Here is a 23,653-nt window from a genome sequence, read left to right on the forward strand (position 1 = left end):
TTACTAACTTGTGTCCAATTTAAAGTCCAAAAACCAAAGATTCTTAATTTACTCATACATAACAAAGAAAAGCAGAAAGCCAATATTTGAAAAATGACTTGAATAACTAATCAATTATCTCCTTCTGAAATGTTGTAGCATAAGATGAAATGACTCAAATAAAGTCCAATAATTTGCCTTGAGAATAGTTCTTCAATAAATGTACTTAATTACTTTCCACCACTGCTGTACATCAACAGTTTAGCTTCAATACTAAATCTATAATTCTTGTTTTTGTCATTTTCATAAGCTGCCATGAGGCACAGTACACTTTTGGGATTGCATAGAAAATTATTCAAATAGCAAACAGGAAATGAGCTTCTTCTTTGCTAATTTTCTTTTCTTTTTGCGTATGCAGAGTGTAAGCTGTCCCGACCAGGCCCCCCTGCAACCATAGTGACCATTGATGAGGAGAGCCCCAACGGTATGTACCAAACAGCTTCCCACCTGCGCTCTTCACTTATTTTTGCTCCACTTCATTCTGTATTCCACCATTGTAAATGCCTCTGCACTCAAGTGGTGTGGATTACACTGTTGGGATTATCTCTGTGTACTACAGTGAATTTAGCTTTGGTAATGCAATACATATTAATACTTCCCCTGTTGGGATTGCTCAGTGTTGTGATAGGGTACAGTCGCTCAGCTGATGGCTCTTGGGGCAGGCTGGTTATAGGAGATGTTTTGTCAGACATCCTGGATTGTCATTTTGATCGTATTTTAAATTAAATATAAATACATTCTACTTGTTCTTGCTTGTGTATATTTGTTTTGCTCTCCCAGGGTAACTGGGAAGTGTGCGTGTGCCTGTCTGGATGAGTGAATACAGATGGTGTTTGGCATGCAGACATGACATGGGGTTCCATTAATGAGTAGTGTGCTCCCTGCACAGGCTGCCTTTACTGTGCTATACCTGTGCTGCATGAGTCACTGTAGCATACAGCATACATGCAGCACTCAAGCGGGTCAGGTGAAACTATTCTTCCGCCACTTTTCTTTCCCTAAATTCATCTCCTCCTGGCCTCTTAATCACCCGCACCCACTTTTCAGCTCTCTCTAGACACCACCTCTCTTTTCTTCTTGTGTGTCTTCACTGAGTTTTGAGCATTTGCCATCTGCGTTTTCTTGATGACTACATGTGTTTGTGCGAATGCGTGTGTGTGTGTGATAGGGAGTGTTTACTGCTGCTTAGGGAGGAGCTATATGTTCACTGAGGGAATGAGAAATGCGTTTCCCTAAATGGAGCAGGTGTGTGTTTGTCTCACTTGGTTCTCCCTGCAGATATTACTATTGCAGGTTAATAGAGTTTAATGAGCAGCTCTCACTGAAGATCGAATCCAGAGCTTGTTTATACAATCACAATACTGTTGCGCAGATGCTCCACTTGCCTGCTATATGTGCTCTAGGCACTGCTTTGTGTGTTTTGGAGAGAGAAATCATGTGTGTGCACGCATATGCATACACCTTTTGGGCATATTTGTATCCCAAGAGTACAATTGGGTGACTCTGTGTCAGATGAGGCTGCCATTCGTCATTGCAATAGCCTCCAATCCCGGCTGTCATACTGTCTCACCTACTCCTTCCTGTCTGTGTGTGCAGCTGTGATTTGGGGCTTTGATCGATTGCCGGGGGAATGTGTGAGATGGAGGTAGCCAAGCCTGCATCCGAAGCCTCCCTCGGCCCACATGCGCCGATGCTCTGTGTGTGAGGGATTTGCGCTAATCTTCCCTATAAAGCACTCATTTACCTGGGATATGGGTCTCTTCTGGCTGCACCGTCCTTTTATTTATCTCTCCTTGATGAAACAGCCCAGAGCCCGTCCTCCCCGTAATGGAATGTAAAACAGGCAACCCGCCGTTATTGACCAAAGCAATTATCCTTCTAAATGTGTTTCATCTCTTCTGTTCTGTCACACACAAACCATACAAATGGCACATAATAAGATTGCATCTTTTTGAGAGTTTGCCTTTATATTCATTCATGTCAGTGAATGGGGGAGCAAACAACATAATCACTCGTCTGTCTGGCCTCGTGCGGTTGAGGTCAGGAAAGATAGACAAACAAACAAATGTATAATCCTGTTTCACTTTTGCTCCAGAGAAGAACAAATTCAACACCCGTCAGAAGAGGCAAGAAAATGTATGGTTCCCTATGGGAGACTCACAGAAATATGATGACATTTGCAACTGTCAAGGCACTGTATTTTGTCAGCAGCTCATATATTTATTGTCTTGGGTGGAATCATATTTGACTCAGTTAAGAGAATGGACCCTGGCACAGACATTGAGACATAATCCTGTTTTCTTTGTTCTAGCTTGTTTTTCATTTTAAGCTGTCTGTGTTTGGTTTTCACTTTGGAAACAGAAAGTCATGAGGGGATAGCTACCCAGTTGTTCAAATGAAGCGTTACATGTTTAATTTATCCGAGCTGCTGCTTCTGCAGACCCACTGACAGGTGCCAGACACAACATATAAAGTCTCACTTGAAGAGTACATTTCAAATTGGAAGACAAAGCTTGTTTTCTATAGGCTACTTTGCTTATTAAGCCTGTGAGCTAAATCCAAAAGAATTTAATCAGATTAAAGAGATTTCTATCTCATAGGATAGGGGGAGCTGGATCTGAGGAGTGGAGAGGGAGAGAGACAGAGAGAGAAAGAGAGAGAGAGAGTATTTTTTCATTGACAGAAAGCTTCCTACAACAGCGGTGGGAAATCAGTGTGTCCATAAATGAGGATGCCGTCTCCTCGCTTTTATCTTGTCTCCGCAAATTCATGATTTGTATCAACCGTTGCCTGAAGCATGTGAGGATCCTCTCAACCCTCTGCATATTGAGCAACAGCTTATAGGAAATCAGAAACGAGTGTTGCTGAAGGGCTTTATAAAAATGAAGCAGTGTGGCGTTCTTTTATGTGGTGTATCTGCCGAGGTACATCCACTTTCAGTGCTGGTAAATCATTACGTCCTGAGGAAGGCTGACATCCTCCTGAATGAGGCAATCAAAAGAAAAGTCCTCCATGGGCTAATGATGCAAGTTATCGTATCAGTTACTAAAATACATGCTTGACCTTAAACATTACCCCCTGGATACACCGAATGTTCAAAACACACTGTCTGATGGGTAATCGAACCTACAACCCTAACCCATCAGTGGTAGAGGAATTCAGTCCAGTGTTAGAGGGGTTCCTTTAGTTTTAGGTTAGAGGTTAGGTTTAGCCATGGGCCAATTTGGTCTCCCCAGATCATCGTATTTTTCATCTATTTGGAATTAGATTGATTTATAAAACTGTTCAATGCTTAAATTTTCGCTGCAAGCAAAGTCCTTTGCAAGCACTTGCATTGGCTGTGGTCCAGCTTCAGCCTCTAGCCACTGCGATATACCTAGACTTGCAGTAATTGTTTTGACAGGCTCTGTTATTAATTCATTATATGCCTTCCATTAAAGGTCCTGTATTGTAGACTGTGTGATTTCCTGTCTTGTTTATATAAAGCAGATCTTGATGCTTAATACTGTGAAAATATCAAAATGGTCAATCCCTAGCCAAATGCACAGTCCATTTTCAGAAACTGCCTTCAAATGAATGGATGGGTCTTCCGTGAGGTTGTGATGTCACAACTATACAGCCACGCCCCCAGGGAGAACGCAGGGCTTTGAAGCCAACTTTTGTATTGGCCAGACCATGTACTTACAATGTCACGTGATGCACCAGGGCCCTAAAAGACTTTTTCCCATAAGCTTACACTGTGAATGAAGTGGCTGTACAACGGTGCATACACAACCCCTACAAAATAACTTGTTCCACTGTCATAATTTGAGCCATTTGATCTGATTACATTTGGAAAGTCTAGAAGAGCCACTAGAGTAAATTGTTTTATTCCCATTCACATTAGCTGGGCGCTAAACTGGAAGTTAGCCGGCTTGGTCGGTGGATGGGCCCCACAATGCGGAAGATCCAGATAATTTCTCATAATAAGTGCTCACCTGGCACATGTGCCAGAAAGGTTTTCTAGCTTCTAAGTTTGCTTTCTAATTATGTGGCCAATTAGGAATGTTGTTTCTCAGTTAGTTCCTGCTCTGCCCATTAACTTTACATTGTGATGACGTCAGAGATTATTCAATTGCTATTCCCAGCTCGAGTACATTTTTATAAATATAAAACCTCCATGGAGCCAAAATTAATAATAGAAAGAGTCATAATTGATCTTGTTTGCAGTTTGAGGTGTCCTGTCAACCGTTTTAAAGACATCTCTTTTATAACGGTGCTCTATGGGGAAAAATGCATTTTTGGATCATAATAAATAAATGTGTGAACTTGGAAATTAGCATAATAGTTGATCTTTAAGGCTGCAGTCATTGCCAATATTTGAAACCGTGAAAAAGAAAGATGATAAAAACTTTATGTTGGCTCCACAAGCTGTTAATATTATGACCAAGTGGTGCAGAATGAGGCACAATATCAGTTTGCAGACCTCTCTCCACATTGTGGAGATTATATGATGGTAATTTAAGTCCAGTTTCATTTCCATTTGCATGGGCTTCATATTCACATTGTTATATATACAATAGATTTGTGAAAAAAAAAAGAATAAAACTCTTCATTTGAATAAGATAGAGATGAAAATGTTATCTGAGAGTGGCACTCTAACACAAAGCACTCCTAACCCTTCCTTCACTTCATGCCCTTAACATTGTTACAAGCACTCAGACCAGTCGTTCATGTGATGAAAGTACACTCTTTAAGGAGGAAACGGTATCCTTGTCTCGCCTCTGCCTCTTCAGTTTCATCTCTGAAGTTGTTGCACCAAAATCAACCACACAAACTCTGCAAGAAAATGAAGTGACAACTGCGTCAGTCTGTATGAAGAGGAACAAAGCGAGTCGCTTAAAACGTCTGCCGTGTTTCAGCTGCCTTCCCCTTCAACTCCTTGCTTTCATCATCGTACTTGTATGTTGTGTTAAGACTCTTTGCTGCTGTTTTTAGACCCAAGACAACTGGCCACAGACACACCATTAAAAGATTTGATAGAGCTGAAATGATTGCACACAGAGAGAATATAGAGCACAGGTGCTAAATACCATGAAGTCTGTAAAAAGGTCTCTTATCTCATGCGAGATGAGCGTGCAGGATTTCCTCCTGTGTAAAATACCAGGTCCTGTGTCTACCGCTTCACCTCCAGGATCCAAAGGGCTTGGAGGCAGGTCCAGAAAGTGCTAAGTGTGTTAGCAGGTTTAAACAATTAATGAGATGAGCCAGCCTACGTGAGTGTTTTTCTCAGCCACCATGGACTCATTAGCTTCTCTCCTTAAAGTTAATTCAATCCCTCACACTGTTTCTCTCCACCGAGCTTGTCATTAGTTCGATCATGCTCTCTGTCGCTTCATTCCTTTACATTAACATGAAAGCCTGTCCCCCATCTCCATGTCTGCTTCCTCTTTTTTATATATAGATTTCCAGGCACGACATCTAGTCTATCGCAAGAGGAGGAGCTTGATGTCGTCTGTTCACATGAACTATATAAAACATGACTAATCTGTATGCACGTGTAGGGACTGCAACCCTTAAAATATGGAAAGTGATTAATGATAACTTGTCTTTGAATTTGTAATGCTTCTTATAGACAGTGGATATAAACTCAGAATATTAAGTTGTTCAGCACATTTTAAGAATAAAAGCACTGGCTGAAATTAAATGTGTAGTTCAAATTTAGGGTCAGTTTTTGTAATGAAAAGCGAACTGACTACCTGAGGAGTCTGTAATTTTCCATTAGCTGCACCTGGATGGCAGTAGTGTCTCCTCCTAGCTTTGCCCAACAGTTGGCCAGTTAGTCACAAGCATGTAGCACTATGCCTGCCTCCCTATGATGAATCTTCAAACACCTCGAGTCAACCACCTCTAGTTGAAACAATAGTAGTTGTCAGCAGCAGAGCGAATTGATGTATAGGGCTTTCAATGTAGCCCTGCACAAATATCAAGGGCATAATTTGTAACTTTATTGCCAAGTGGGGTAAAAAAGTCTTGATCCATGGCTGAAGAGAAGCACAAGGTGCATCAATCCAGTGTTTGCCATACGTAAACAGAGTTAACTAACTGTTGGCCATCCAGCAGCTGATGAGTTGATGCAATGCCAGGTTTAAAGATGTGGATCTGAAGTGAAAAGTCACTAGTCAGTTATATCCAAGGTATGTTTGGAACGAGAGGAACATGATTTTATCCCAAAAAGCAATGTTCAGTGTTTCCTGCAGGATGGCTATTGGGGGTATTTGACGACCTGAGAATGAGACTCATAAATCAACTACCTTTCTTCAGGATAGCTTTAAGAGTTTGCCTACATTAGGCCTTCATTGTGTTGCTTTAATTTTCCACCTTAATGCATGCACACTGGTTTGCCTCTCCTTTCTGTTTCTCTCTTTTGTTTTCTCTCAACATTATCTTATCTGTCGGCAGTAAGTCATATAAAGTCTACCAAGAAGCACCAAGGATTTTTTCAGCCACGACTGCGTTGTCTCAACAGCAAGTGAGCCGCGTGTGGAGGAGGCTTGTTGATGTATCCGATCAAAACTAACGTGCATCGAATCACAACAACCAGGTGCGCTGACAAGTTTGTACAAAACATCAGCATAAGTATGCCTACATTAAACAGGAGCGGTCGCATCACAATCAGTGCGTTTACAGGAGGGATGTAGTAACAGAGAGCAACTCTCTGCGGAGCGTGTGTGATTGACAGTAGACGTGAGGGGAAGAGCGAGGGCAGATTGTCCATGTAATTAATTGGGATGGCGTCTATCTTTCGGATGATCTAAAAAATTTTAAGTATAAAATGCTAAAATGGGTCGCCATTTTACGTGAAGTCTTTGTGTTGGAAACACTGCAATAACATAATCAAATTGTCCAGTTGACTCCCATTCGCTGTTTGTCATAACCGGTCGTTTGATGCATAGAAAACATTGCAGCAGGGTCATGTGTAGTAAATGTAAATGTGTGTTACCTTTTGTGGGAGAATTGGGACTCGGCAGCTAATGTATGGAGCTAAAGTAAATCTCTCACTTTTCTTTGGAATCTTTTTGTGAGTGTTTTTGTGCACATAGTAATCTGTTGATTTTACGATGCAGATGTTTTCTGCATCATCCAAAAAATGTTCATTAATCAAATGTATTAAATATATTGCAGAGACAGTCTGAGTGGTCATATGGAGGTAGTGGTGTACAAACCTCTATAACTGTCCTAACCCCTACCCTAACTCTAACCCTTTACTCCGCAAAGTCTGGGGTTTCGGATGGTCTTCTCCCAATCTCAAAATCGTTGGTGTTTACAAAGCCACAAGTTTTTATACGTTTGATTTCCATTGCATTTGGTGTGTTGAGCAGGTTATTTAAACAGCTTGAATTTGAATAACCATATTGAAAATATGGGTATATCTTAACAAGATTGCCTTTAATTTTGCTGATCCAGACTTTATACGTTCTTGTTCTGCCTAATAATTGCAGCTAAAGAGCCGAGGAAACATCTGGACTGATCGGACTGGAGCTACCCAAATGGTCAATTTTAATTTTGTGGAGCTGTGAATTCTGTTACTTGAACAAAACGAGCACTGCCAGTCTGCTGTTGGAGCATTTAGAAAGTGTGTGTGTTCCTGTGCAGTTACTGTGTGCGTGTGTTTGTGTGTGACTAATACAAAAGCAGGGACATGTTAAGCTTCTTGTAAAGTCAGTTTTTTTTTTTTTTTTTTGTTCAGGCACATGCACACGCAAACACACACACACACACACCAGTCTCTGCTCAATTCTATGATCACATCCAGCTCTGACGATTGCGAGGTCATCAATATATAATTAGAGCGTAGCTGAAAGGCGGGGATTAGTGCACAACACCTGCTCCTTGTGGATTAGAGAGCAAAACAGGAGGGCGGGGCGTGCAGCGAGTTAAACTGTAACCTCAGTGCAACATCTTTATTTGTGTCTGTTTTTGGCATCTAACAAGCACTTTTCTTGTGTTTACATAACATAACATATTTTATGGTAAACACTGTCTGAAGGTCTTTTTTTTTTATCAGAGATAAAGTGGCCGGTGTCAGCCTGTACCGCTCGCCCCTAATTAGACTACTAGTTTTGCTAATGCTATTATTTTTCTTTAGTGTTTGATGTGCAAATACGAACACCAATTACAGAATAAATGGTCAGATAAATGGTCAGTCTAATTACTTCCGTTCTTGTTGTGAATCACGTTGTGCTTATCATCATTACACTATAGAACAGGTGTTTCATGCTGCACTGTGCTGATGTTTGCAGGAACATACAGTGCTTGGATTCTCAGAGATGAGTCAAATCTAACAAAATATCAAAATGTTTCAAAAAGTAATCAGTCAGTGCAAAATTTGGCCAAACAATACTGTTTTTGCACGTCGGATTATTTTCAAGATAAAAAGAAATCTCTTTTTTATGATTGCTGGTGCTGTGGAGAGCACACAATCCTCCCTGCATTATTCAGCTGGTTTTCCCCAGAATATGGTGAGATTGTCAACTTGGATTAATAATGTCATCATAGAATATGTGTTTTTTTTATTCCCATCTCTCCAAGGAAATCCGTGTTCTTCCACTGCAGCATCCCCCACCACACACACACACACGCACGCACACACACACACACACACACACACACACACACACACACACACACACACACACACACACACACACACACGTACGTGAAAGGACTATAGATATGATAGTTGCTAGAGTTTCCACTGTACTGTGGCACAGACGAGTGGGGGAAGATCACCGCAATATGTACAAAGTAAGTTGTTGGCCTCAACACAACAACAAAAGCTTTTCCACAAATACATAAAACAGTGGAAAGTCTTTGCAGATTATGTAAGAAATGAGGAAATCTACCTTTTATTTTGTAACTCACTTGACATTCAGAGAGCTCTTCCTCCCTCAAAGTTGCAGAGTGAACACTGGCAGGATCGGTAGAGAAATCCCAGAGCTGTTTCACTGAAGCAGTGATGCCAAGTTTGTGGACACCTCAATAGTACTTGGGGCGATTTTAATGACACTGACATTTTTCTGGCTCATAACTGTTAAAACTGCAATGAAATTGAAGTTAATCAGAACCTCTTTGAGTGTTTGGAGTCACACACAGCTCATTATCAACAGGACCAAGCCTTTTCCTCTGTGATTGCTCCTAGTTATGAAGTATTGATTGTAAATCCTACATTACACCACTGTTGAAGGACATATTGGTGCATTCATGTTTTTCTCCAGTATATCAAAGGGAATGTAGGGGAACGCATTTGTTTGCGTGTGTTTTCCCTTTTTAACCTTGGTGAAACCTACCCCCAGGGGTTATTTAGAGGCTTGTCTGTAATGTTGGATTTAATTTGTGTTTGTGAGCTGGTAATTTGCATTCCTCTGTTAATAAGATACAAAGCATTCACCAATTAATTTCCAGCATATTGTAATGAGATTGTGGATTAGTTTAATCCTCACATTAGGCTGCACAGACATTAAAATGATTGGTCATTCGTATTTCGTGTTTGGAGATCATTTTCAAGCAATACAAATTTGCAGGCAGAATAAAGTATACGCTGCTCAACAATAGAGAGGTTGCTGCGGAGATTTAACCATCCAGTGAACATGCTGACCACAAGCCTGTTGTTTATTTTGAATGAATAGTCAAGGCTGTAAACCAGGAATGGTAAATGGATTGCACTCATGTTGCACTTTTCAGCCTTTGAAGGACAACATGCTTTACAATCAACTTGAAGCAGGCCTACTTTGAGTTGAGTTAAATGTTTCTTTCAGTTGCTCAAGTTTTAACCCAACAAGCCGCTCCACCTCCTTAACTACAGCCACCACCTTTTGAGAGTTGTTCCTCTGTGGCGATGCAACCTTGAAATCTACTCTACACACTTGACTCTTAAGGTTAATGTGGGCTGGCTTTAGTATTCTGCTGACAGCTGAGGGCTGCTGTTGAAGTGCCTTGGCGCTGGGGATGACAGTGTCGATCGGCGTTGGTCTAAACTGAAATATCTCAATATTCGGTTCAGGCATTAGTAGTCCCAAGAGGATGAAGCCCAATTCTGGATCACCTGACTTTTAGCGCCACCATGACTTTGACATTTGTGGTTTTGAGTGGAGTGTGTTAGCAGCCATTGGATGGATTACAATGTAATTGTAATTGTGATTCCTTAACTTTTAACAGTGCAACAAAGTGGAGTCTGTGGAAGAGCACCTGCGCCCACTGTAAAGATAAAAGGCTTGTTGTAAGGTAACAAAAACACAATAATTCTGATTTTCAGGTGATTATGCACTGATGAAAACCAATTGTGAATTTTATATTCTGTTTTCGACACTAGATCCTCCTGAATCTTACACACTAGTCCTTTAAACTACGAATGTTTTTGCTAAATTCAGGTGTAGCACCAAGTAGAAGCAGTGGGAAAAGTGTTCACTGACTACAAAGTATTTAGTCATGTTGAGAAGCAAACGTTTTTTCTCCGTTTTGAATGAGGTTATTGCATACTACACTAGCGTTCTTGCAAAATATGTCACACAGCTATTTTTGTCCACATGGGAAATTCAGTATGATCTTAATATAATCTTTTAGGTCGTGTTTTCGTCTTGGAGAACGGTGCATTTTTCAGAATAATGTGTTAAATTTTGTATTGAAAATGTTTATATTTCAGATGGCACAGTTTTTTCCAGAAATATGGATATACATCACTAAATGTGATCAGATAAACACTGCCTGTGTTAAATCTAACCGTCGGGGTGAAAAAATACCATACCTATGCCTTTTCACAGTTTGAGCTGTATTGGTGAATCTTCTACACTCTCTCCCGAAGCCACAGTAGAAACATGAGTGATGAGTCTGCCCTAACTCTGATGTCATTCCGATGTACAGCTGCATAAAGAACTGCCTAAGAATGACGGCAAAGGAGTCAGTTCCAATAACCAGGATATCTTTCAAGCTAAGGTGGTAGATATGCACATAGTCAGGCCCCATCCATTATCAATGGAGCAGCTCTAGGCTGTGAGTCAGAGTGACATCACAGATGAAAAGCTTGGTTCTTGAAATTTCAGCTACAAACAGACTGCATTTATGTGAGATGCAGATACTAAGGGAGCCCTTTACAACGTCATGCAGTGGCAGTTTGATCGTTTTTTACAATGATGCCCCAATTTTCTGATTTTCAAACATGGATATGTGGCTTACTGCTGGAAGTGGCTGACAGTCATTGACGACTGACTCCGGTGCTAATCGTGACGTTGTGATTCAAAGACACCCACCAGAGAGCGCAAGGAAAGTGTCTCACAGTTGCCATAAAGCACAAGTTGTTTGATGTAACATGGTAGAAAAAAACAAAAAGAAGTTTGTTGCTGCTGAATACACTAATGTTATGTCATTATTCAGGTTGGGTAGGTTTCTGGTTTTGTGGAGGGAACTAGCAGCATGTGGCTATCCCAGCAGCCCCGGGATAGCCGATGAGCTTAGCTCCATAGGTGGTACAGTGCTTTTGTCTTGTCATGTTGTGCTAGAATTGAGAGTTCTGCACACAGTGCCACTATACTACTCAGACTGAAGTCCACAGAGGAGAACTGTCATCAGAAAGGAGCTGGTTATGCTGCAGTTCTTTAGCATTACTCTAGTTAAGTTTAAAGGTTTATGTGAGAAATGAAAACATGACATGTTGCAGTTGCCCTGATGGACTGTAGTGCTGCTAAACTCTTGTTCATGGGCTGTCATTGTGTTCCTCTTGGGAGCAAATCAGTTTGAAAATGTTTCAGTCGAACCGGGCCTTATTGTTTTTGTTGTTTGCCCAGTTTGGCAAACCCAAGATGCTGGGTTACATTGGTGACAGAATTTGTTTTCCTGCATGCTGTTGTTATTTCCGTTTTGGTAGCTTAGCTTCCTCAGTATAGCTAGTCAGCTAACTTTTTTCAACCTACTGAGGCTAAACAGCTGAGCTGCAGCTAAGTGGTGCAGGGATGTGTAACGGACACTTGTTCTGCCTGCCTTTGCTGGTGACAGGAGACAGATTTCTCTGCTGGATGGACAGTCAGAGGTTGCCATCAGAGTGACAGTGGGAAACAGTGGTGACTTCAGTGCTGAAGAGCAACTCATGCATTGCAGCAAGTCCGAGAGGACACACCATCTCAAATTCAGAAACACATAGTATACCCCCTCACACTCACAACATGATGTCTCCTGCTTGCCTCTACTCTTCATATAGAAAAATTCATCTGAATGGCCATATGCAGCCATGTGAATATTCTCATTCTGAATAACCAGAATATTATTCAGAGCGTTTGAGCACCCTGTTTATCCGGGTATTGACTGCATGGTCCTCTATTCATTTGGACAAAGTGTGTGTTTAATCACGGATCACCATAACAGAATAGACCGACACAATGCTATACAGTATTTAAGTATTGATAGGACTTGAGTCATACTTACGGGTTGTCTGTTCTCTCTTTCACACATACAGTACAATCTCATGTTACTCTCATTAATGAATGCAGTTTCTATCCTAGCAACAGCTTTAGTGTGTAAAGGTTTTGACCGGTTTAAAAGGCTTTGATGGAGTAAATGGACTGCCTGGTCACTCAGTCTTTACAAGTAACCCTGTGTAACGACACGTGTCAAACCTATGATGTACAGTCCACTGACGTCTACACTGTACTGTATGGGATGTCAGTGACCTGATCCAGGATCTATGCTAATGCATTACATCCTTTCCAGAAGTCATAAAATGTGACTGCCGTGTGCTGTAGGTGCAAAAGTTTTTAGGAATGGTACAAGACGGCACACAAGTAAAGTGAGCATCACATTTTTGAAAGCGCTTACCTATGTGTTTCCAGATTCCAGATTTAATAATTATTACCATTTCAATGAAACATTGATTGAAATGTCTTGGTGTGTGTCCTCAAGATGGACAAAACCATACAAATACACAAAAACGATACAGTGCAAATACGCATCACCATAAGCTGTTCAAAAATACTCAAGAAAAAGTGCATAAACAGGAGCTTAAGCAAGTGTCGGGTGCATTAAGAAACCCGCAAGGGGACACCGTTAAGTTGAATTCATGGACTGAACTCGTGATGAGAGGTTAAGGGCCCTCACTGCCTCAGGATATGTGCTGTTATGAAAACAAGTAGTTCTGCTCTTAATGCGACATAACCTTGTTCCTGAAGGAAGGGAGACATAAAGTGCTTTGGCTAGATGATGGGGATCCTTGAGTATTTCTCTGAGTATATAGAAATCAGCTGAGCAATCTACTCACCACACTCTGATAGAGAATGTCAGAAAACTATCACAGTTAGTAAAAATCACACCATGCTTTTGATACCTTGAACTTCCTGAGCTAAAAAAAGGGCTTTCTGCACAGTATGGCTTACACTGACATTCTATTTAAGACAAGAATAATTTAAAGCTTAAATGAACAGAATGATGTCTCTATGTCAGGTATAAACACAATTGTACCCTCAGCCATGCAGCCAAACAACACATGAGGTAACAGTTGCCGTTATACATTTCACTTTTTGGCACCTTTATACCTAGAAATGTATCTAAATATTCCGTTCGCTTACAAAAACTGTAGCCAACAAATACAACCTACACCCCTCCCTCATGAAGTCAGTGTAGATAGATGTGCCTGAAGTTTACAAGCAGTAATTCTGACTCTGAGTGGCGTTTTATTGTACTTTTTCGAGAAGGTCTGATATGGATTTTAAAATGGATCTCATGCTAAAATAGAGCATGAGATCTGAAGCTCATGTTTGTTTTTGTGTCCACAGGGCCATAACCACCCTTCTTGGTTTTTAGAGATGTTTCACTCTGTTATGAGACACCACTGAACCAGTGAGGAGGCTTATGCTCTGTAAGCTGCAATGATTGCATTGTTCTACCGAACAAAACTCCCTACAACAACACTACAATACGTAGTGCTAGTTCAAGGCTAGGCTGTGTTAATTCTTCTAGTGTTAAAATGCTTTTAATGATGTAAACAATGGATCGCATCTCATGCTCAATACAATGCAATATCAGTACTGTACATGTGGCAGAACAATCGGATGACAATTGTCATTGTATTGCAGGGGTGATAGCGCTCCGGCGTCACGCCGGATTTCCGGCGTACCGAGGTACAGAGGTATAAAAAATAAATGGCGTTGGTCTTGGATTGAGGAGGTAGGCAGAGACGGAAAGCCCTTTGGGAGCTGGTGCCAGAAACACTTTGTGCGCAAGGAAAATATTATATGGAACTAGCGGGAAAAAATTTTAGACGTCACCAAGCAGCTTCACGAGCAATTCAACACACCTCACGGTTGCCAGGGGCAACAGCCACAGCAGATACCCGACCCTCAATGACAGATCGCATGGCAGGGTTTCCCCCAATGTATTATAAGCCTGGCAGGTCGCCAGGTCTTACTTGCCCCCCCGCCTGGCTAAGCATCGTTTATTTATTTTTTTAAATCAGTTTTTGCGCTCCATCAACACGTGATCAGGTGTCCTTTTCATCACCTGATAACGTCATAACTTCGTCGCGCATAACGGGACATGTCACGGACATCATGCTCATCAGACCGCTGCTTCACCAGCTAACCGACCTCGTAGCCGTTAACGTGAGCCGTGCCGCGGCTCTAGAGGCTCAGCCAGCTGCTGCAGCGGCTAGTAGCTGTTAGCTGTTAGCACGTCGTCCCCTGCAGTGTCAGAGCTCCGGACTTCTGTGAGCCGAGCTGCTTTCACAAGATGTGAAAATGACCCAGTGTTTCATTTTTCAGCTCGTACGGTTCGCGTTTACACACCTTTGTTTTCTCTGGTCCAAACAGTAGATTACAGAGTATCTTTGGTAGATCCGTGATTGTCACGTTTCCATGACAACTGACCGGAAACAGACGCGTGGCCATGTTTACGTGACTCCAGATTGTAAAAATCTCTGGAGACACCAGGCAGTTGTTTTTTAGTTTTTAGTGCAGACAGTTGATATTATTTATCAAAATAGTGTTTTTATTATTTATTTATTTATTGTTGTGGTTGGTTGAACAGCATTTCAAGAGTGCAATCTGTAAGACCTGGTGTTACATAAATGTCTTATAATAACACATGATAATGATAATACTATAAGTCAACTTTTAACGTTGATCTTAAAGCCTTATGGAATCACTCCTTCTAAGTTCTACTACTCCATTAATGAATATGTTACCTATAGGGCCCTGCCATCAGTCAATGGTCGGGGTCAGGCCCCTGACACAAAAAAACACGCTTGGGCACCGGTGGGCCGCTGGTGGGCCACCCTACCACCGAGCTTAACAAGTTTTCTGATTTTAAAATTCGGTTGTGCTCCTTTATTGCCGAGAATGATCTATCATTTACAATCGCTCATCCACTTGTCCCATTGTGTCAGAAATTAGCGGAGGATAAACTCGCCCTTACACATCTGTCTGTCTCAGGGCAGCATGCAAGCTATCTCATTACACACGGCATCTCACCAGAATTTAAAAGAAATCTGTCTGACAAGCTTAAGAATAACATGTTTTCACTCAACATTGATGAGGCCACGGACAAAAACATGGATAAAATTCTAAATGTACTTGTCCGATTTTATGACGAGGATGCAGGCAGTGTGAAAACACAGCACCTTGCCAGCAAAAAAAGTTCAGGCTCAGGATTTTTTTTTACTATCACCCCTGGTATTGACAAAGGTTCTTTATACCGAACAGCAGCTTCACTGAGCGCTGTGCACTAAATAGAAGAGAAAAAAAATGTTGCAAACAGGTTGTACTTGCTTTAGTACTTGAGCTGAATGAACAACAAAAGAACTGTCATCTATAATGCTGCCTTTAGAGACAGTGCTGATGGTTTAATGTACTGTTCAGTAACATCCATTAAGTCCGTTTGTCCATCTTTTCTTTTATCACACAATCTCCTGAAATAAAGCAGCATGTTTCCCTCTCGGTTTGATTTGATTACCGTGTGAAATCACAGCTGAAAAAGTTCAACATAGCACAGGTTGCAGTGGTAATGATTAGCAACTACCGCAAAAGGTTCCTTTTTCCAACCTTATGAACACATTCATAATTTGTGAACCAGCCACGATTCCACAGAGGTATATCTAGAAACTGCACACAAATAATACTTGAGATTGTGCCATGATTATAGAGGATGTAGGCAGACAATAAAGCTACAAATAAATGAGTGTGGCACTGAGTGCGTTCATTAGTTATTTTGGATTGGATGAGTATCTGTCAGCAAGGCTTGATTATTGTAAACATCTTTACTCCAGCTTGTGTGAATTACACATTTCCATTTTTTTCAAGTACAACATGTTAGAACTAGAAACCTCAAAAAAGGAATTCTGTTTTCATGTAGTTTTTTAGTTTTTCTTCCACTTGCCGTCGCTACAAGCTCATTGTCAAGTTCTTCTCCAATTTTACAATGCCCTGAATACTATGGCTGCATTATATCTCTGTCATATCTTTCAGGTGACTGCACAGAGCTCTGCTCTACTCTCAGGTCATATGGTTATCCTCAGAATAAATTGAAGTTTTGTTGGTAGGAAAGCATCTGGCAGCACTGCTCACTACCTTTGGAACATACTGTAGAGTCGGCCTGATCTTATGAATATGTTAAAATCAAGATTAAGAACCCAATATATGTGCTGGAATATACCAAATTGTTATAGTTGATATGCTGCAGTGTGTCTTCTGTGTATTTATACTGGTGTTGTCAAAAATATTGAATTTTTGATGCAAATAGATTCAGAATATTTGTAACAACTTCCATACTCATTTCCAGTATCTTGACAACATTTATATTTTAGTATATGTCATTTTTGAATAGCCAATTAGAGCATGCTAATGATGTGGCTATGGATGATAATGCCAGTTTGTCAGTCGGTCAGGTCACCATTAGAAATGTTTCGATACCATTTTTTCCCTCCCGATACCGATTCCAATACTTATGCTGCGGGTATCGGCCGATACGAGTACCGATACCGATACCAGTGTGTTATAAAAAATTATATATATCATACTACGCCTGCATGACTGTGATATGATTATCAATGTGGTAAGGCCTGGCTCAGGTTAAACCCTTTGTAAAACATGAATGAATACAGCAAATGAAAGCCATTTATTTTTAAAAAGAATAGTATAAAACCGAATTCAGCACAGAGCAGACAGGAAGTCAGACACAAAATAATAAACTGACATCCGGTTAATTTTCAAAATAAAACACTCCGTGTTGATACAAGCACAGAAACCTCAAATAAGAGACAAATACGCGCTCTTCTTCTAATCCTTCAGTTGGGAACACTTTGTGTGTTGTGTTTATAACACATACATATAACTGCGGTCGTGTGTGATTATGTAATCATCGCGGGAATTCCTCGGTTTTGTAACTCCAGCTGATCGGCGGAGCTGCGCTGTGGCAGACTCAAAACACAGCTGGTGGGGGTTGCCGGACGAGGACGACGGAGCCAAACCGTACCGGAGCCGTAACACAGCGGACAGTATCCGGTAGAATCTTGGAGCTGACGGAGCTAGGCTAATAAATTACGTGGTATCGAATTGGTGCCTGGACTCCAGTACTGGCCGATACCGATGCCGGCATTTTCGGCAGTATCGGAGGCATTTCCGATACTGGCATCGGAATCGGAACAACCCTAGTCATTGGATTGACCATTGGATTGATTGCCATGAAATTTTGTACAGACAGAGACTTTTTTACACAACCCCCACTGTACCAGACTGGCTTCAAATAAATTATGCAGGGATAATGCAAGTCTGACTTTAATCGTTGTCGAGTGCCGTGTTTGTTGGGTACTGGTCTGTGTGTACATGTACTTTTCTTGCGCAAACTTTGTTATTTTAAGTATTTGGGTTTTGTATGTATTTTATATGTGAATTGTTTTAAGATCTCCAGGGGGGCTGCAGCAACATGAGAGTATGTTTGATGTCACTGATGGTACCAGAGTGATTGAGGAGATGATGTTTGTACTTTGGCTTTCTTTTGGCAATCAGTACACAGAGGCAAAGTACCTGCCGGCCAAAGTGATGGGAAGAGGCCAATAGTTTCACCCAGGCTGAAATAAACCAAATTTCAGAGGGTTATGGCCTGCATCGACAAAATTATGCTCAGGGCCCGAAATACGCTCTCCATGCGCGCACACGTATGACTAAAACCCTGCCAAGTGTATCAAGGAAGAAAAAAAACACTTGAAAGATCCATGTTTACTGAATGAAACAGCTGCAGCTTCTTTTCCTTTGTCTTTAACTCTAGTTAACCCTGGCAGAAGTGCAAAAACAAACAGACGTTTTCATGTCAAATCATATCAAAAGTAATTAGAAGTTATTCAGCATTTGGAGAGATATGATTGCTATGATATTACATCCTTCCTCACTTGGTGGTGACTTTAATACACATACACAGAATGTGGGCACAGCAATCACACATAGCAGGTTATCACAACATCTTATCTCACATAAACTTTTAGAAAAAGCTAAACGCTCCTGTGAGGGTTTTCTGAGACGAATACCCTCTAGTCTTTTAATTTGACTGCATTAAGAGAATGCCCTCGTAGTTATGCGGTCACCACTCACTGTGAGCACACAAACACATTCAGTTTTAAATACCTCTAATGTACATCATCCTCCTCTTCCTCTTAGTCATGCCACGCAGAATTGCTCAGACACTAATGATGTGTTGCAGAGGCCCCACAGTCATGACTGCATATGACTTGAGAAATGTCTTGCTTCTTGATTTATTTCAGCAGCATCACTGTATACTTTCATTTTATTTTTTTTACTGGAGAATGCTGTTGCAATATTTAAGATTGTGTCTGTAGAGAGTGAAGGATGAACTCATTTTAAAGTACTTCATTTACATTGAAACATGGTGGACAAAGCAGGAGCTATTACGGACATATTGTGTCATTTTATTATTAATAATTTTATTTTGGGTTACTACTGGAACTGGTTTACATGCTTTAGTGTTTAAAAAACATACATTTTCTCATACTGTCCAGTGCTGCAGCACTGGATTCCCTCTCTTTCTGAACACTCTGTTTTAGCTCCTGTCTCTTTAAGGCCCTCACCTGAATACCCAGTGTCCTCTGACTGGTCAGCTCCCACATGCCTGACCCAGCACCGCTAACAACAACAAAAGAGCAGCGGTGGTAAATCAACTGCTGCGTGCCAAACTAGCTGCTGATGAGGTGTTTCAGGAGCAGTGTTTTCTGTGGGAGAGAGGAGCTTCTGTTGGTGCAGATTTTTACCTTTAAACTTCTAGGATCTTTTACATGCAGAATCATCTATATTAACACTGAAGGAAAGGAAAAGGAAAAATAGTAATGACATACTGTTTTCTGCTCCCTGGATAATCTTAATTGCTGCATTTATTTTGCACATACAGTCACTTCTCTTTTTTTTATTCCAGTATGTGTGTTAGTATTATAAAGCTCTTAACAGTCCTGCATATGGATTTACCTTCAGTGTTGTTTGAGCAAATGCCTGTATATATTTAGGCAAAAGTGTTGGACTCTAAGATTGTTCATCATTGACAAACTGGGCTATTATCTCCTTCCAGAGTCTAGGCGTCTGGATTACAAAGGCTGATCTTGTTTGTCTGATCCTCCACTTTTGAACATCCTAACAAGCTGGAGCCTAGGCCTCAGTGCTTTGAAAGTAATCTGTAACATTTTAAAATCACTTGAGTGAATAAGTAACCAGTGAAGTGATGCCAGGATATGGGTAATATGGTCTCATATTAGTGCCAGAAAGAAGCTTTTTACCATTTCCAAACAATGGGGAATTGAGATAATCCAGAGGGGACATTACTATGACACAAATAGCAGTCTTAAGCAGTCTTTGTTTTGTGGAGCAATGCTTAAACGTTTCACTTTAGTTATTTTCCAGAGTTAAAGGAAGCAAGATTTGACAACTGTTTGTCAGTTTATTCATACTGAATGTGTTCTACATGATTTGTCCTACAGTGTGTAATTAACTCAGATAGAGAGCTGCAGGGGCTTGAAATCTGGGGTTTGGTTATCTTGGCCAAAGAATCTCAAGATTTCTTGGCATCGAACAGCAGCAGTAATGGTCGTCATAGAGACAGCTGTGGCTACAGAACATTTGTGCTTGGTCGTTGCCCAAGTAAATCTGTGTCGTTTGAATAGATATTATGAGGGTGAATGAGATGTTGAAGAGGGAATGTGAATATATGAAATAAAAATATACGGGGGTATCTGCAGAAATGTTCTGAAATGACCCACGTAGTCACTCAGGCAGTTGAGACAAACTGAAGGACTTCTCTCAATGGTTGATGATGGGAGGTCATTCATTTATTGACTTCAGAACAGCAGTTTCAGCACTTTTCAGACAGTCGGGTTCATCCGCGAACAGTTGATCTGTTGAACAGTTTCCTCCTGAACTTTTACCCACAAAAAAGATCTTTGAGATTGGCACAGAATTTATAGGGAAGAAGTGCAAACTTTTTCAACAGAGGTTCAAATGGGGCATTTAAAGAAAAAGGGGAAATGTGAGTGAAGAGAGAACCTTGTAGCAGCTTCAGAAGTTAGAGAGCTTTCATACTGAGCAATATATGAAATAATTGTTAACCTTTATCCTTCACCTTGTAGAAGAGAGCTATCTGTATGTGGTGATTGCATATAATTCCAGCTAATTTGTCATAAAGTTAATTTTAGCCTGTGTCCTTCACCAACATTTCTACTTGTGAGCTTATCATCTCCTATCTGTTGAAGGGAAAGAAAAACGTGTCATATATTGTTTTTCGTATTGAACAAATGATGCCAAACTATTCTTTGTATTGACTGATTTGAAACATTTTGCAACAACAATGATCTTATTTGCTGTTTTATTTCCATGTGTGTGTGTTAACTGGTTGTGTTTGCTCCCCCATACCTAAATTTCACTTGGTTTGCTTCCCTGTGGCACTTCACTTCATTAAGATCATGGACTGAGCTCAAAGCATATTTCAAACAGACCTCCATACTAGTAGCAATAAAACTTAATGCAACTAACTTTTCTTTTTTTTTCATACTAAACCTGGAGCTCTATCAGAAACGAGCCTCCACACTTATCTGGTGCCATCATCTGTGGATGCCAACATTATTGATATTTGGGATAAAAGTAAGCCCTCTGTGTTGTCTCTTGTGGGTTTAGCACACTGTGAAGCTCAGATCAGAGGCGTCTCTGTCCGGAGATGACCCTGACTGAGTCACAAGCTACTAATGAGAGAGTGATTTTATTTAATTAGAAGTAAAATACACATAAAACCTGGCGGAAATCTGGGTAGCACTTGTTTGTACAGGTCTGACAGACTCCTGTTGACTGATGAGGACAACAACTTTGCCGTTGAGAACAGTGGGAGTAACAGCTGTCACAGCAGAAAAGCTGAAGTTCAATTAACTTGAGGAAGAAAGGAGGCGCTCCGTGCCCTCCCTTTTAACATTATCACCGGCATAATTTACGACCTGAGAGCTTCAAAAAGATGTAGCTCACCACTCAAAGATACTGAGGCAGATATATTTCTGAAAAGCTGTGTTTTAGATTAATGAAGCAGCAACAGGGGGGTCTTTTGACTTTTAAATTAAATTCCTCGAAGATCCATTTTTCAGATAGAGTTTAGCCCGAGTGAGACAGATAATTATAGGTCCTTGTGATTACAACACACAAATGCATCAAACCCTGACGGCTGCAAACAGGGAGCACAGTCATTAATACTGGGCTAAAAATGCAGCAGTGGGTATTATAATTAAAAGGCAAAGGCTTCCATCACACCTCCATCTGTGCCCCTTCTCGAGTATCTGAGAGTCTGAGTGACTCTGCAAAAAGGATAAACGTACTTTATGAAAGGATAAAATACAAGATGTTATGGGCAGTAATTAAAAAAGCCCATTAAAATACCCTCTTAGGTTTTACAGCTGGAGGATTGGCGAGGCATGTCAAGTGCTTTTAGCGTCTACAGTATTTCCATGTATGGTTGAGTTCACCAAGTTGAAACTAAACTCACTTTTTGGAGAAGAAGAAGTACTTTGTATATCTCCATGGGGAAAATTGTTTTTTTTTCCCTCTGTTGTGCAAACGAAGTGTACTTTGAAGACTAACCAGCTCACTTAACGCACATTTCTTAATCACATGAAATGCGTTGAACGCAAATTATAAATTTGCATTCAACGTAACAGAGGAACAAAACCAATGAACACAAGAATTCAGCATAACCCATGTGTTTTTATGCACGGCAGCTGTGACATCCTGTGATGTGATCAGCCAATTACATAAATCACAGGCTGAAGTGGTACATTTTCACCGTACTCTCTACTAACTGAGGCATGGCAGGTACCAACAAGCATAAACAGAAATTTAAATGAGCATTGGGTGTAAACACATTCTTTCCTGCATATCCCTGCATGACCAGAATATCAGTCACTAAAGCATGTGTACTGAATTCATATATTTTATCCAAATACAGTTATGTCTGGATAAATCATGTTATTGTGTTTATGGAAACTGAAATCTTTATTTTCTTGTTGCCATTGAATATGATTGAAAGATTTTTCATTTTGGTACAAAAGCACTGGTGGTCCTGTATAATATATTGAACTGGATCTAGAACATGATCCATATCATAGATCTTAAATAAAACTGTTAGATGGATAATGTTTGCTCTCTTCTGACAATTTTTTCTTCTGACTGACATTTATTCAGTGGTATAGATACAAAGTGGCATAGTGATTATTTTATTTATGTATTTATAAGGGCTGTCAATCGTTTAAATTTAATCATTAAATAATTATTCAATTATTTAATCCCGATTAATCGCATGATTGTCCACAGTTAACTTACGATTAATTGAACATTAATCGCGCGTTTTTTATCTGTTCTAAATGTATCAAATGTGTATCAACATGGGAGTGGACAGATGTGCTTGCTTTATGAAAATGTATGTTTATTGTTATTGCAACAATCCAAAACAACAAATACTGACAAGCTCAAGCCCAACAAGCAGCAACAGATGGGCATATTGACCTGAGTGTAACATTCCTTAGTAATACTAACACAATGTAGTGTCCAACTTGTAAAGGTTAACTAAACAATGTTAATCGGCCTGTAAGCTGCAGCCACCCATTAGCGAGGGGAGGAGGGCTCTCTGCATCAGCTGTGTGCTCAGCCAGTAAGTAGTATTTGAGACTCAATGTACTTGGGTGGTAACCCAGTTCACATCGACAGTAAATGAAAGTAACTCTGTTCTTGTGGAGAGAACCATCTGGCAGAGCTTTGAAGCTGAACCTTCCTTTCAAAAGATGCTTTTCTTTATCCATTTCTGCTCAAGGAGGTTTGTTTCTGCTGCCATCCACAACATTACTGCTGCATCACTTCCTAAGTTCCCAAACTACGGGGTGGGCCGAGGGTCATAAGGTGCATGCGTGCGTACGTGCGTTAATCTTGCGTGAAAATGAAAGGCATTAAGAGTTATTTGCATTAACTTGTTATTATCGCGTTGTTATTATTGTTATTATTATAACTTTGACATCCCTAATATTTATTTATTAGTTTATTTGACAGAACCAATACCTATAGGCGTTGTCACATCTAAT

General features: G+C 40.5%; 1 protein-coding gene across 1 annotated transcript in view; it reads left to right on the forward strand.

The window, feature by feature from the left end:
* The window catches only part of LOC311270927 (protocadherin-15-like), a 256,820-nt gene that overhangs the window by 101,969 nt on the left and 131,198 nt on the right, over nucleotides 1-23,653 (forward strand). Inside the window, exon 5 of the mRNA XM_084376191.1 lies at nucleotides 398-463. Coding sequence (XP_084232317.1) covers nucleotides 398-463 — 66 coding nt within the window. The remainder of the gene's footprint in view (nucleotides 1-397; nucleotides 464-23,653) is intronic.

Source organism: Pagrus pagrus (assembly GCF_965226575.1).
Source record: "Pagrus pagrus genome assembly, chromosome: 15".
Classification (NCBI taxonomy): Eukaryota; Metazoa; Chordata; class Actinopteri; order Spariformes; family Sparidae; genus Pagrus; species Pagrus pagrus.